The 13,483-nt window shown below is 38.1% G+C and overlaps 1 protein-coding gene across 1 annotated transcript in view; it reads right to left on the bottom strand.

Annotated features, from left to right (window-relative positions):
* PRUNE1 (prune exopolyphosphatase 1) overlaps nt 1–13,483 on the bottom strand; it is a 70,331-nt gene that overhangs the window by 24,170 nt on the left and 32,678 nt on the right. The window contains exon 2 of the mRNA XM_044672673.1: nt 5,208–5,300. Within this exon, the coding sequence (XP_044528608.1) occupies nt 5,208–5,300 (93 nt within the window). The remainder of the gene's footprint in view (nt 1–5,207; nt 5,301–13,483) is intronic.

The raw sequence follows: 13,483 nt of genomic DNA, 5'->3' as shown, positions 1-13,483 counted from the left end.
AATAGAATATTTAAATTTTTCCTTCTCTTATTTTTTGTTCTTGAAGTAAATGGAATTATTGTTTTTGATTTTAAAGGTTAAATTTATATCTATTAGCCTTAATATCAATCCATACCCAAAAGCTTTAGACTATAGAAACCTGCCATTGATTTGTAAATATTATGGGGCTTTTATTAATGATTGTGTCCGATTTCAAAACAAGGGATTACAAAAGAGCTCCTGTACAGTGCCAAGAAGCACAAGGTTAAGGAGGCCAAAATTCCTGCGAGCCTGATGAGTATCTGCGCCAAGACAGAGGACTCGGTTGAGGTTCGAGGAAGTGGCTGTTTGACAGTGTCAGATACTAGAGTCTCCCATGCCACATTCTGACAAGTACCTTACTTTGGCTGCCATTTTGACTCCTCTATCCCTATGATCAAAGGTAAAATCAGACCAAGGAATCATATTTCCTTTTTACATCAGAATCTAGTTCCTATTTTCTCTTTTATAATGTGGAATTTTCTGTAGTCCTGGTTGCCATTGGTTAAATACAGTGTTTTGTATCTGTCCTATAGGTTTTTAGGAAATAATCATTTTTATTGGATCATGTAGGTGATCCAAGGACTTGTTGTGAGTTTGCTTATTATTTTTTTGCTTATAATTTTATTATTATTATAAGGTAATCCTGGTTTTTGGTTGGCACCCTACTCTGTGGGGATTGTATGATGGTTGTCCTAAAATCCAGAGTTTGAAATCTTTTAGAGGAATTTTAAAAGAGACTTGCCAGTGTCTCGAATTGGGAAGGCAAATCTTTGGAAGAGGGTGCCATGGAGATGCCTGCAGAAACCACACATTGCATCAAGAGATCCAGAATGAACTGAACTTTTGGGGGTTGAACACACTTATTTTGAATATAAATTCTTATGCCAAAGAGGAATGCTCCCAATTGGCTTTTTTAAAAATTTTTTTTAATTTTTTTTCCCCCAATTGGCTTTTTTGTCAATGCGTCTATTAAGTTTTGTTTTTGTTTTCTTTCTCTTCTATTCTGTTCTTGTTCCCAGGTTGCTGTAATTTCCCCTTTAAAAAATGCAATGTTTTTTACACTTTTAATGGGAGAATCCTTAGAAGTATAGGTTGGTTATTTGAAATGATTCATTGGGGAGACTAGGCATGTTAATCTCCTAAAACCCTCAACTGGGGAGATTCAACATGCTAGTCTCCCAATAGAATCACAAGGGGGATTTGTGAGAAGGGAATTTGTATGTTGATTTGATCAATGAAACTTGAACTTCCTCTCCATTTGTTTTGAATTTGGGTCAATCAGCAACCACAAAATTGATCCCACAGGTACTGCCCCCCTGGGAGGTGCCAGGCTAATTGCAGAAGTGGGATTGGTTCCTGGGGAGTGATATAAGAGAGCTAGTGGGTGTAGTAAGGATTTATAAAATGAGACCCAGCAGGAAGCTGGAGGGGGGTATTGTTTTCTGAGGCTGAGATTCAGAGACATTGTGTTGTTAGGCTCTGGATTATTAGGTTAGGAAATTCTTCACCTCCTTTCTATATTTTTCTCTTATTTTTTTCCTTACTAATAAATCTAGCTATTAACAATCTTGTGACTTAAGAGTTAATTACAATTTTGGAGACCACCCATTCTAACCATTAAACATATCAAACAACTCAAAATATTTTTGCAAGAACTATAAAAAAATAGTAAAAAAGTAAAAAAAAGTGTATCTGGAAGAACAAAAAGTCAAAAATATCAAAGAAATTCATGAAAAAATATAAAGAAAGGCTGGACTGAATCCCAAACTGTACTATAAAATGGTAATCATCAAAACAATCTGGTACTGGCTAAGAAACAGATTAGTGCATCAATGGAAGAGATTAGGAAATTAATACATATAGTTAATGACTATAAAAACCTAGTGTTTGATAAATCCAAAGATCCAAGCTATTGGTGGTATGAAGAGTGAATCAAACTCTTTGACTGTCAATAAGCACTTTTAAGTTAATAAAAAACTTAAGTATCCCTACTTAGTACTTTACCAGTCACTAAGTATGAGAGTTCACAAGTCACTTGCTAGAGTAGGTGACAACTCCAGAGGCCACTGCCCCACCCCCCAGGCAGGACTAGGCAAACTGAAAAACTTCGATTGGTTCCCATAAAAGTGGGGAGGGGACAGGAAGTGATGTGGAAAAAGGACTATAAAAAGTCCTGGACTTCCTGTCCAAGGGGCTTTTCCTTTTGAGTTCTTCTTTGGAGTCTCTGTTCCTTGGATCTTCTCCTTTGGACTTCTCCTTTGGAGGCCAGTTCCTCAGGGCTTTTGGACTTCAACTTTGACTTGGAGCTTTTGGCTTCAGAGCTTCTTGAAATCAGGGACTTTCTTGTTGGGTTCACTGTTGCCTTGGATTGCTGGTGAGTGACTAGGATTCCCATGTGGAGATTGGAACTCTGTCAGGGATCGAACTTCTTTTCACCAGATTGGCATTTAGGGTAAGCTAGGCAGTCTCCTTACCTCTTTTCCTTCCACATTTCCCTCATTTTCTTAAGATTCCAATTAAACAAATTGTTAAAAGCTGCTAACAGTTTTCCTGACTTAAGGGATAATAATTGGCTACTTTTTAAAAATTCTTATTTAGTCAAAACACCAATTTAACCATTTATTGGAAACTCACTATTTGACAAAAACTATTAGGAAAACTGGAAAACAGTATGATAGAAACCAGGCATAGACTAATACCTCATACTATATACCAAAATAAAGTCAAAATGGATACTTGAGCTAAAAAATCAAGGGTGATACCACAAACAAATTAGGGGAATACAGAAAAGTTTACCCGTCAGATTTGTGGATATGGGAAAAATTTATGACGACACAGAGAACATAATGAAAAATGAAATGGATAACTTTGATTACATCTGATTAAAAAAGTTTTATACAAATAAAACCAATGCAATGAAGATTGGAAAGGAAATAACAAATTGGAGAAAAAATTTTATAGTATTTCTGACAAAGGCCTAATTTCTCAAACATATAAAGAACTGAATCAAATTTATAAGAATACAAAGCATTCCCCAACTGATAAATAGTCAAAGGATGTGAACAGGCAGTTCTCAGATGAAGAAATTAAAACTATCCATAGTCATATGAAAAAAATGCTTCAAATCACTACTGATTAGAGAAATTCAAATTTAAATTATTCTGAGAAAAGACTACTTCACACTTACCAGATTGGTTAATGATTAAAAAAGGAAAATGATATATGTTGGAGAAATAGTGGAAAAATTGGGACACTAATACACTGTTGGTAGAATTGTGAAATGATAGAACTATTCTGAAAGCAATATGGAACCATGCCCAAAGGGCCTTAAAACTATGTATTCCCTTTGACCCAGCAAGACCCAAAAATTAGGGGAAAGGACCTGCCTGTACAAAAATATTTTTAGCAGCTCTTTTTGTAGTGGCAAAGAATTAGAAACTGAGGGGCCATCCATCAACTGGAAATGGCTGAGTTGTGGTATATGGTTATAATGGAATATTATTGTGCCATAAGAAATTATGAACAGGATGAGTTTAGAAAAACCTAGAAAGCCTTATAAGAACTGATGCAAAGTAAAGTGAGCAGAACCAGGAGAATAGTGTATACAGAAACAGAAATACTGTATGATGATCAGCTATGAAGAACTAAACTATTATCAGCAAATAAGATCCCAAAATAATAACCCCAACGAACACATGGGAAAAAATGTAATTTATAGCCAAAAAAGGAACTATTGGAATCTGATTGCTGATCAAAACATACTAACTTTCATTTTGTTTACTTCATGATTTTTTTCTTATATGTGTGATGTGTCTTCTGTCATGGTAAGAGGAGTATGGAAATATATATTGCATGAAGGCACTGGTGTAACCTATATCAAACTATTTTATTTACTGCCTCAAGGAGGGAATGAGGGAAGAAGAGAACTGAATCACAATATGTCAAAAAACAGTCGTCAAAAATTGTTTTTACCTGTAACTTAAAAAAGGAAAGAAAAGAAAGTTAAAAAAAATCACTATCATAGAAAAGGGGAAAGCCAACAAAATCAGTAGCTAAGGAATCTAAAATGGCCCCAGAAGGCAACATATTCAACTTTAACCTAAAAAAAAGAAAAAAATGATCATAACTTCACTGGATGAAGTATATAACATGATTGATTCCTTTATGCCTAATTTCTCTTTCTGGTTATTATTCCATCTTTAATATTTGCTTTATGGTTTATTTTAAAGAGTGGTAAGGGAGATGTTATTTATAGAATATAATATTGAAGTTAGAGCTGTTTGTTTTTTGATTCTGCTTCTCTAGTACCTAATGAAATACCTTATTTATTGTAGGCACTTAACAAGTGCTTGTTGAATTAAACTTAACATCTGCTTTAAAAAAAGATGGATGAAAGAAGAGAAAGCTTATTTCTTAGCTACAAGGCAACATATATAGAAAGAGCCAGAGAAAAATCTGGGTGACATAACCTCAGGTTGGGACCTTACTTTTTCACTATCTAGGACAATAATCATGATGTGAATTTTAAGTTATAGCCATTTCTTATGCTTTATCTATGTTTTTCAAAGTACCCTCCTTTTAAACTAGTTGTCCTTCACATTGGAAGAGGACTAAAATGATATCACTATGTCATGGGCAATGCACACTACATCTGATTATGGCTGAACAAACCAATACAAGCTCAGAAGCCCCTACCGAAGGTCAGGCACAAATAGCTTGTATGAACATTTGGGATGGAGAGAGGTCTCTAAATCTGTGCATCTTACAGTTCTTTTGAGCTACATCTACATAATGAGAAAGTAAAAATCAATGAAATGATAGATGACCTTGAAGTCTGTGTATTGGAAGTAAAGGATTATTAGTAAGCAGAAGCCTAGGATAATGGAATAAAAATGCCTAGGTTAAGTGGAAAGCTGAATTAGAAAGACTACTGGGACAGCTGGGTGTCTTTGTGGAGAGAGAGCCAGGTCCAGACATTGGAGGTTCTGAGTTCAAATCTTGCCTCAGACACTTCCTTAGCTGTGTGATCCTGAGCAAACCACAACCCCAACTGCCTAGCCCTTACTGCTCTTCTGCCTTGGAACCAATACCTAGTATTTGATTCTAAGACAAGAGGTAAAAGTTTAAAGAAAAATGAAAGAAATAAAAAGGAAGAATACTATTCTACCCAGTCCCCAGACACTCACATTTTCCAAGTAGAAGGCCAGAGTGAGAGCAGAAACCATAGAGTCCAAGTCACAGGCTTCATTTCCCAATACAACATGCAGAGGTCGGGACTCCTGAAAAGAGAAAGGAGGGGTTTAGGAAGGGGGGGGGAGGGGAACCAATAAAAGTCTAAAATTTGAACCTTTTTAAACCTATTTGACAGTCACAACAACTCTGTGAAGTAGGTTGGCATTTTCTGATGATGTATTTTGATGATGCCCATTTCAGATTGGGGAACAAGAGAAAGAACAGATTTGTTCACAACAAGCGATTATATGGCCCTCTTCCTATCTGAGCTGATGGTACCTCTGGGCTAGTGATATTTCATTCCCCACAATGTCTGGGGAATGAAACATTTTCTTCTCTCTTCAAAGCCACAAGCACATATCAAGCTACCATATTTGGAGCAGATCCTGCACTAAAGAAATTGAAGACAAGTATTCAGTATCCTTGCCTGTTTTCTTCTCTCTTTACTCAAGGCCATACCTTATCCTTTGGCTAAAGCTTATGCTTCTAAAACCTCTCTCTTCCCTCTCAACCTAGGTAGCACATGGTCCCTCTCTTACATCTTCAATTTCTTCTTATTACTCACTGGCTCCATTCCTTCTCCCTACAAAAATGATCATCTCCCTAATTATTGGGGGAGGAAGGAGGAAATGCCTTCCTTTGACCCTTCTACACAATCTACCCTCCAGCTTCCCTCTCTTTTCTTTGTAAAAAAGAGCTACTTTTGGACAAAGTATTCTAGACCCAATACTACCACTTCCTTAAGATCTATTCTTTTCTTAACCCTCTACATTTTAGCTTAGGCACCCCACTACTCGACAAAAATGTTGGGTTTTTTTTAAAGTGACCAATGCTGTTACCCAGGTAAGTCACTTGACTTTTCAGGGTCCCCAGCAAATGTCTCAGACTATAAACTGCAGAACTGGTGGATGGATATATCACTGGTGGTAACATATCAATGAAATCACAGGTTAAAAAAATATGCCAATAATCTATTGATTATTCATTTCAAAGATCTTTTCTTTTGATCTCTGCATCTTTTGACAAGAAGAGAGATCTCCCTGTTCCCAAAGGCTTCAGAGATTTTCCACTCTCCTGGTCTTCTTTCTATCTCTCAAATTACTGGGTCTCCTTCAACGGAAGTGCTTCCCTTTTCCAGACCCTTGAAGGTAGCTGCTTATACCTTTCCTCAGAGACAGACACCTATCTCTGTCTAGGGGACATCAACAACACACAGATGTCCCAAGCTCATTACCTTTCTCTCCAAACCTGTTCCTTGTGATTCAACTATCTCTGGGAGCAGCACCAATATTTACCTCCCATGTCCCAATATTTGGTAGGATCCTCCTGACTCTTCCTTCACAACCATTCAAACAATAAACATTTAATAAGTAACCATGATATACAAAGGATTTTCCCAGGTGTTGGGGGTACATGTGAAAAAATGAAACAATCCCTTCTTGCAAAGAAGACAAGTTCATACATAAATATGGACAGCATAAATGTAAAGTGAATACATACAAATTACATATAAAGTAATTAAATACAAGGTGGTTTTGGAAGGATCTGGGGAGGCTTCATGTAAAAGGCTTGAAAAGAACTGGAAATTAAAGGAGTGGCCATCAGTTGGTAAATAACTGAACAAACTAATATATGAATATAATGGAATATTATTGTGCTGTAAGAAATGACAAAAGGGATGGTTTTGAGAATTCCTGTTATTGGGTATGAACTGATACAGTGAAATGAGCAGAACCAGGAGAATAGTTTCTAAAATAATAACAACATTGTAAAAAGCAAACAACTTGAAAAAACTTAAGTACTAAAATCAATGCACTGAATAACCCTGATTCTAAAATACTGATGAGAAACATGCTACCCCCACCTCCTGAAAGCTGATGGATTCATAATACAGAAAGAGATACATTTTTAGATATAGCCAATGTGGGAGTTTATTTTGCTTGGTTATGCATATTTGTTACAATGGTTTTGTTTTAGTGAAGTACAGGAATAGTATCACCACTCCCTGACTAAAAATTGAGAAGAGAACAGAAGGAATCACAAACAAGCAAAGTTTCATGCTGAATTTATTATATGCTTTAAAAGAAAAGCAAGCTCTATATAATGGAAAATTGTAGTTCCATATACAATTCTCTCCTGTGCCACAATGTACTTTTACTTTTTTTTTTTAAACCCTTGTACTTCGGTGTATTGTCTCATAGGTGGAAGATTGGTAAGGGTGGGCAATGGGGGTCAAGTGACTTGCCCAGGGTCACACAGCTGGGAAGTGGCTGAGGCCGGGTTTGAACCTAGGAGCTCCTGTCTCTAGGCCTGGCTCTCACTCCACTGAACTACCCAGCTGCCCCTGCCACAATGTATATAGAAATGCTGGTTTTATTTTTTTCAGAATGAAAAAAAAGAATGTGGTGCTGAGTTATATCTTAAAGCAATATAAGGACTCTATGAAGTATAAATAAGGACAGAGTGAATTTCAGGCATGTGGGAGATGACTAAGACCAAGAAATATAGACAGGCAACAGAATTAATGTCTTGTGTGAAGTAGAGAAAGATGAGTTGTCTGACTGAATGGGAGAGTGCTGGAGAAATAGTAATATCCATTAAAACTGTAAAGATAGGTTAGAGCCAGTTTGTAAAAGGTTTTAAAAGCTAAAGAGAGGAATTAATATTTTATTCTATAGGCAGTAGGGAGCCACAGGAGTTGAATAAGTCATGGGATCAGATTTACCCTTAAGGAAAATTACTTTGGCTGAAGTATGTTGGATGGACTGGAATGGGGAAAGATGAGGTAGGGAACCTAATTAAGAGGCTATTAAAATAATCAGTGTGAGAGGTGATGAGGGCCTGAACTAAGATGGGAGCTGTTCAAGTAGAGAAGAGGAGCTGGAAGAGGCCAGAAATGTTGAAGATTTTGAAACAATAGGATTTGGTAGTGGATCAGACATATGAGGTGAGGGAGAATGGGAAATTGAAGATAATGTTAAAAACCTGAGAGTCTGGAAGCCTTCTAGTACCTTAATAAAAATAGGGACATTAGGGAGAGGGAAAGAATGATGAGGGAAAGAAAGAATGATGAGTTCACTTTTGGACATGTTGAGTTTGAGATAGAAATGCCCCTAACTCACCAATGGGTTTGAGGCCTGTTGGTTATGCCCAACCTGGTTTAGCCTGTCTGCAAAGATTGTTTTACTGGGATGCGGTTGCAATGCATGCCACAGCTTCTTGGAACCACAAATGAGAGTTGAATGAAAGGTAGACACCAAAGAGAGATGATCAGCTCTGAAAAGGGCTTGGTAAGCCCTCACACAAGAGGTTCTAGTCCTCCCTCAGCACCCCATACATCCCACTTACCATGTACTGTTTGTTTTCAATGACACTGGTCTCTTTACTATTCTTTCTGACTCTGGCATTTTCAATAGCTGTCCTTCATGCCAAGAATTCTCTCTCCCTTCATTTCTGCCTCCTGGCTCCCTACAAGTCCCAGCTAAAGTTAGAGCTTCTCCAAGAGGCCTTTCCTAATCCCCTCTAATGCTAATGTCTTCCTTTTGTGATTATGAATGATAAATCCAATAACTGTTCACAGTCATTTGTATATTGTCTCTGTAGATTGATTTCCTAAAGAGCAGGTAACAGTTTATGCCTTTGCTTGTAGCCTCAGCACTATGAATGAATGTTGTTGTTGAGTCATTTTAGTTGTGTCCAATTCTTCTTGATCCCATTTAGGATTTTCTTGGCAAATTCACCAGAGTGATTTGACATTTCCTTCTCCAGCTCATTTCAAAGGTGAGGAAACACAGGCAAATGGGGTTAATAACTTGCCCAGGGTCATAGAAAGCACTTAATCAAAATTCTTAGACTTGATTTTCTATTGTGCCCCAATTCCATTCAAAGGAAAGTATTTTCTTCCAATATTCAGAAAAGATTTTGAAAAAGATAGCAAAGGGCTTAGTAGATAAAGTGCTAGATCTGGAGTCAGGAAAGGTCTGGGTTCAAATCTGAGCTCAGATACTTACTAGGTGTTGGACCTCAGCAAGTCGTTTAACTGCTATCTGTCCCAATTTCTTCATCTGTAAAATGTGAATAACAGCAGGGCACCATAAGAATAAAATGTGAATATTTGTAAAGAGTTTTGCAAACCTTAAAAATACTTTATAAATGTTAGCTATTATTATTTTCAATAATCAGAAGAGATTTTTGATACAGGTGTCCTTTTTAAATTCTTGAAGGGAAAGATCAAGGAAAGAATGGAATAGCAAATATTGTTATTTTATTCTGAAATGCTAACATAAAATTGTATTTTCATATATTACATATTTCAAGATTCTTGTGTTATCTCTAATTGTTTTGAGGTAGGGATATGTCTAAGGGCATGAAGGCTGGGGGTGCTAGGCTGGTTTGGACATCACTCTCTAAGCTAGAAATGGGTGGTCAGACTTGTGACTAAAATTCAGAGCACAGTATTAATCTTTTTTTCTTTACTATAAGATGTAGGAAGATCGAAGTTTCTGATCAGGAGCGTGGAAAACTTGTGGATAAAATCTAGTGTGATCATCTCTGTGTATGCCTATGGTAAAGGAATAGGTCATTAATGAGGTTAAGGGACTGGGGAGTTTAGAGAATTTGAAGGAGCATCTTTGTGAATAGTAAAGTCTCCTAGAATAAAGGCAGAAATTGAGAAGGAGAGGAAAAGAATGAGTTAGATGCTAAGTTTCTTAATAATGAAGCAAGAATGAGCTGGGAATTGGTATTCTAGAACCTCCATAATTTTGAATGAATGAAAAATTCTGACTGAGTGGGCTTTAAAGAAGGCAAGGATTGATGGCAGTAAAGAGACAGTCTGGAAATTAAAGTGGGGAGTTTAAGAGGGGAAATTAGATATATTTAAAGTATGGTGGTCGCCAGGAATCAGATTAGTTTGATTCCATATTTAAAACAGACCCAAGTAAGAATGCCTTTTATAGAAGTTTATTTACAATTAGGAAGGTTGAAGGTAGGGAAATAGAGAGAAACTCTGGTCTGGACCAACAGAGGTCCGGACCGGGTGAGAGTTCAGAGGTTAATTAAACTAGGCTACTAGCCGCAAGTCACTTGACCCCTATCGCCCACCCTTACCACTCCTGGGCTAAGGACGGTCCCGGATGAAAAAGGAGGAGGGTTGGGCGTGGGGCTAGCAACCCCACCCTGTAAAAACTACATCTGCTAAAGAAACTGCAACCTAAAGTAGGGGCAGCTGGCTAGCTCAGTGGATTGAGAGCCAGGCCTAGAGACGAAACGTCCTAGGTTCAAATCCGGGCTCAGACACTTCCCAGCTGGGTGACCCTGAGCGACCCATTGCCTACTGGTTGTGGCCCTATGCTCCTAGAATGGAGTCCCAGGATAATAAAAAATAAAAAAAAAATAAACTAGCCGCAAGGCCTTTGACAATTAGAAACCTTTGACAATTAGAAAGGCAAAGAAGCCTCCTTGAGAGTAGAGACTCTAGAAACGCCAAGGGAGGAGTATAATGTTCTCCTGGTTCTGCTCCTTTCACTCTGCATCAATTTCTAGACATCATTCCAATTCACATAGAATTCCTCCAGTTCATCATTCCTTTCAGCATAATAGCATTCCATCACCATCAGATACCACAATTTGTTCAGCCATTCCCCAATCAATGGACACCCCCTCATTTTCCAATGTTTTGCCACTACAAAGAGCATAGCTATAAATATTTTTGTACATGTATTTTTCCTTATTATTTTTGGGGGGTTGCAAACCCAGCAATGATATGGCAGGATCAAAGGGCTGGCATTCTTTTAAAAGTCCATTGGGCATAGTTCTAAATTGCCCTCCAGAATGGTTGAATCAATTCACAACTCCACCAGCAGTGTATGAGTGTCCTAATTTTATTACATCTGTTCCAACATTCATTATTTTCCTTTTCTGTCATATTGGCCAATCTGCTAGGTTCTGAGGTGGTACCTCAGAGTTGTTTTGATTTGCATTTCTCTAATTATGAGAGATTTAGAACATTTTTTCATGCGTTTATTGATAGTTTTGATTTCTTTATTTGAAAACTACCTATTCATGTCCCATTTATCAATTGGGGAATAGCTTGCTTTTTTTGTACAGTTGACTTAGCTCCTTTTAAATTTAAGAAATTAGACCTAGCAAAGAGTATTCTGAGTCATGTCATGCTATGCTATGGTACAGAATGAAGGAATGATAGTTCATACTTTAACAGGAATTCTAGAAGGCAAAGAAGGTAGGTAGGGTTAAAGTGGGACCAGAGTAGGGTAGGATTGAAAAGGATTGGGATGAGAAAGGGAGGAGAGAGCCAAGGATAATTTTCTCCTAAATGGTTGGTGATTGATTAGTATGAGGATAAGGCGAAAAAGGGAAACTATGGGTTTAACTATGGATATGGACAAATAATGAAACATACTATTTATATCCCATTAGTAGCCAAGTTTTATAGAATTCTCTCTTTGCATATCCCTGGCATCTGTCCCCCTTCCCTCTATTCCAACTGCTATCCCCCTAGTACAGACTCCCTCACATCATTCAGAGTAATGCAGTAGTTTCCTAATAGATCTTCCTAGCTCAGTCAATTCATCCTTTATACCACTGCTGGACAAACATACAAAAACCCTCCTACCCGCCCCCCATACAGCTTTTTATTCATGCCCAATAAAGCAAAAAGAATAAAACCAAATAAGTTAAAATAACCTTCACAAGAAAAATTTGGACTCCCTTGTCTCTTCCCACAAGGGCATACTACAGTTGAGGATTTTTAAAAAATGAGTATTCTGAACTTAAATACTAAAAAAAAAAAAAAAGGGGGGGTGTATTTCCATACATACAACAGTACACAGAAAGGAAATTCTATGTATCTTGATTTCACACTATTAGCTTCAAAAAGAAGTATATAGTATATTCTATGTCTTACTGTCAAAACTGTTCTGCTGCTCTATATGTCCTTCTAAACTTCGTTCTGCTATTATCTATCCATTTAAAAAACTGTTACAAAGGCCCCCCTTTTCTGGATTCAATACGGCTAACTCCTCTCTCCTTTGTAACCCTGCCCCAAGAAGAGAAGAAAAAGAAAAAAGAAAACTTGTAACAAAAAAGTATCATCAAATAAAAGAAATCCACACAGTGGTCATGTCCAAAAACATATGTTAGTGCACCCTGTGTCCAACATTTCTGTTAGGAGTCAGGGAACCAGCTTCATATCACTGGTCATTACTTTGACCAGAGTACTAAAGTCTTTCAAAGTTGCCTGTCTTTATAAAGCCATTGTCTTTTTATAAATTATTTACCTGGTCCTGCTTACTTGTCAGTTCATACCACTCAGGATTCACTGAAATCATCTCTTTTGTTATGGTGTAGTAATATTCAATTACTTTAATATACTATAATTTATTCAGCCTTTACTGAACTTAGAAATAATTTAAAGTAACCCTTTCTTTAAGATTCAAGTTCTTGGGTTCCGGGTTAAGATGGCGGCAGAGTAAGAAGCAGCTCTTAACCTCTCCTGACCGAAACACACAAAACTCCTCAAGGGGACATAAAAACAAGTCCAGACGAACGGAGGAACCCCACAACAGGGCACAGCGTGGAAGGTACGTGGAATCGATATATTTCCAGGCTATAAAGGGCTCTCACTAAATCGCGGGCTGAGCAACCGCACCACCCCCACCCCCTCCATACACAAGATCTAGAGCTCTGAAGCCAGCTAAAAAGAAATAGAGCAAGTTTGGGGCACCCATCGAGTCATTGGCAGCTCCGGGGCCTGTTCCTGAGAGCAGCAAGATTTAAGACCCCAGTAAGCCAAAGAACGCAAGCAAAATCTGAGCGCTGGAGCAGAGAGCGGACGCTGGGCGCAGAGCGCAGGCTGAGCAGAGCACAGGCACGGGCGGAGGCGTGGGTGGAGGCAGACACAGCCAGGAACTAAAGCTCTGAAAACCTGAGTGGGGAACCAGTGCAGACGGGTATACGACTGTGGAAGCAGCGCCCTGAGACTTGTAAAGGAACCTCCTGCAGAGGATCAAGCAAGGGGATCCACCAGGGGGCTTGACCGCGGACAGACACTGAGCGCGAGGAAAAACCTGAGAAGCTGCTGGGCTAATGATGGCTATCCAGACTCAGGAAACTCAGAAGAGAAAGAATAACAACAAGAAAAAGAAGCCTTTAACACTCGACAACTTTTACACAGAGAAAATCCAGACAACCGAGCAAACAGAGGAGGAGA

The sequence above is a fragment of the Gracilinanus agilis genome, chromosome 4, assembly GCF_016433145.1.
Source record: "Gracilinanus agilis isolate LMUSP501 chromosome 4, AgileGrace, whole genome shotgun sequence".
Taxonomy (NCBI): Eukaryota; Metazoa; Chordata; class Mammalia; order Didelphimorphia; family Didelphidae; genus Gracilinanus; species Gracilinanus agilis.
The sequence above is the reverse complement of the archived record's forward strand: the minus strand, read 5'-3'. Positions and strand labels throughout refer to the sequence as shown.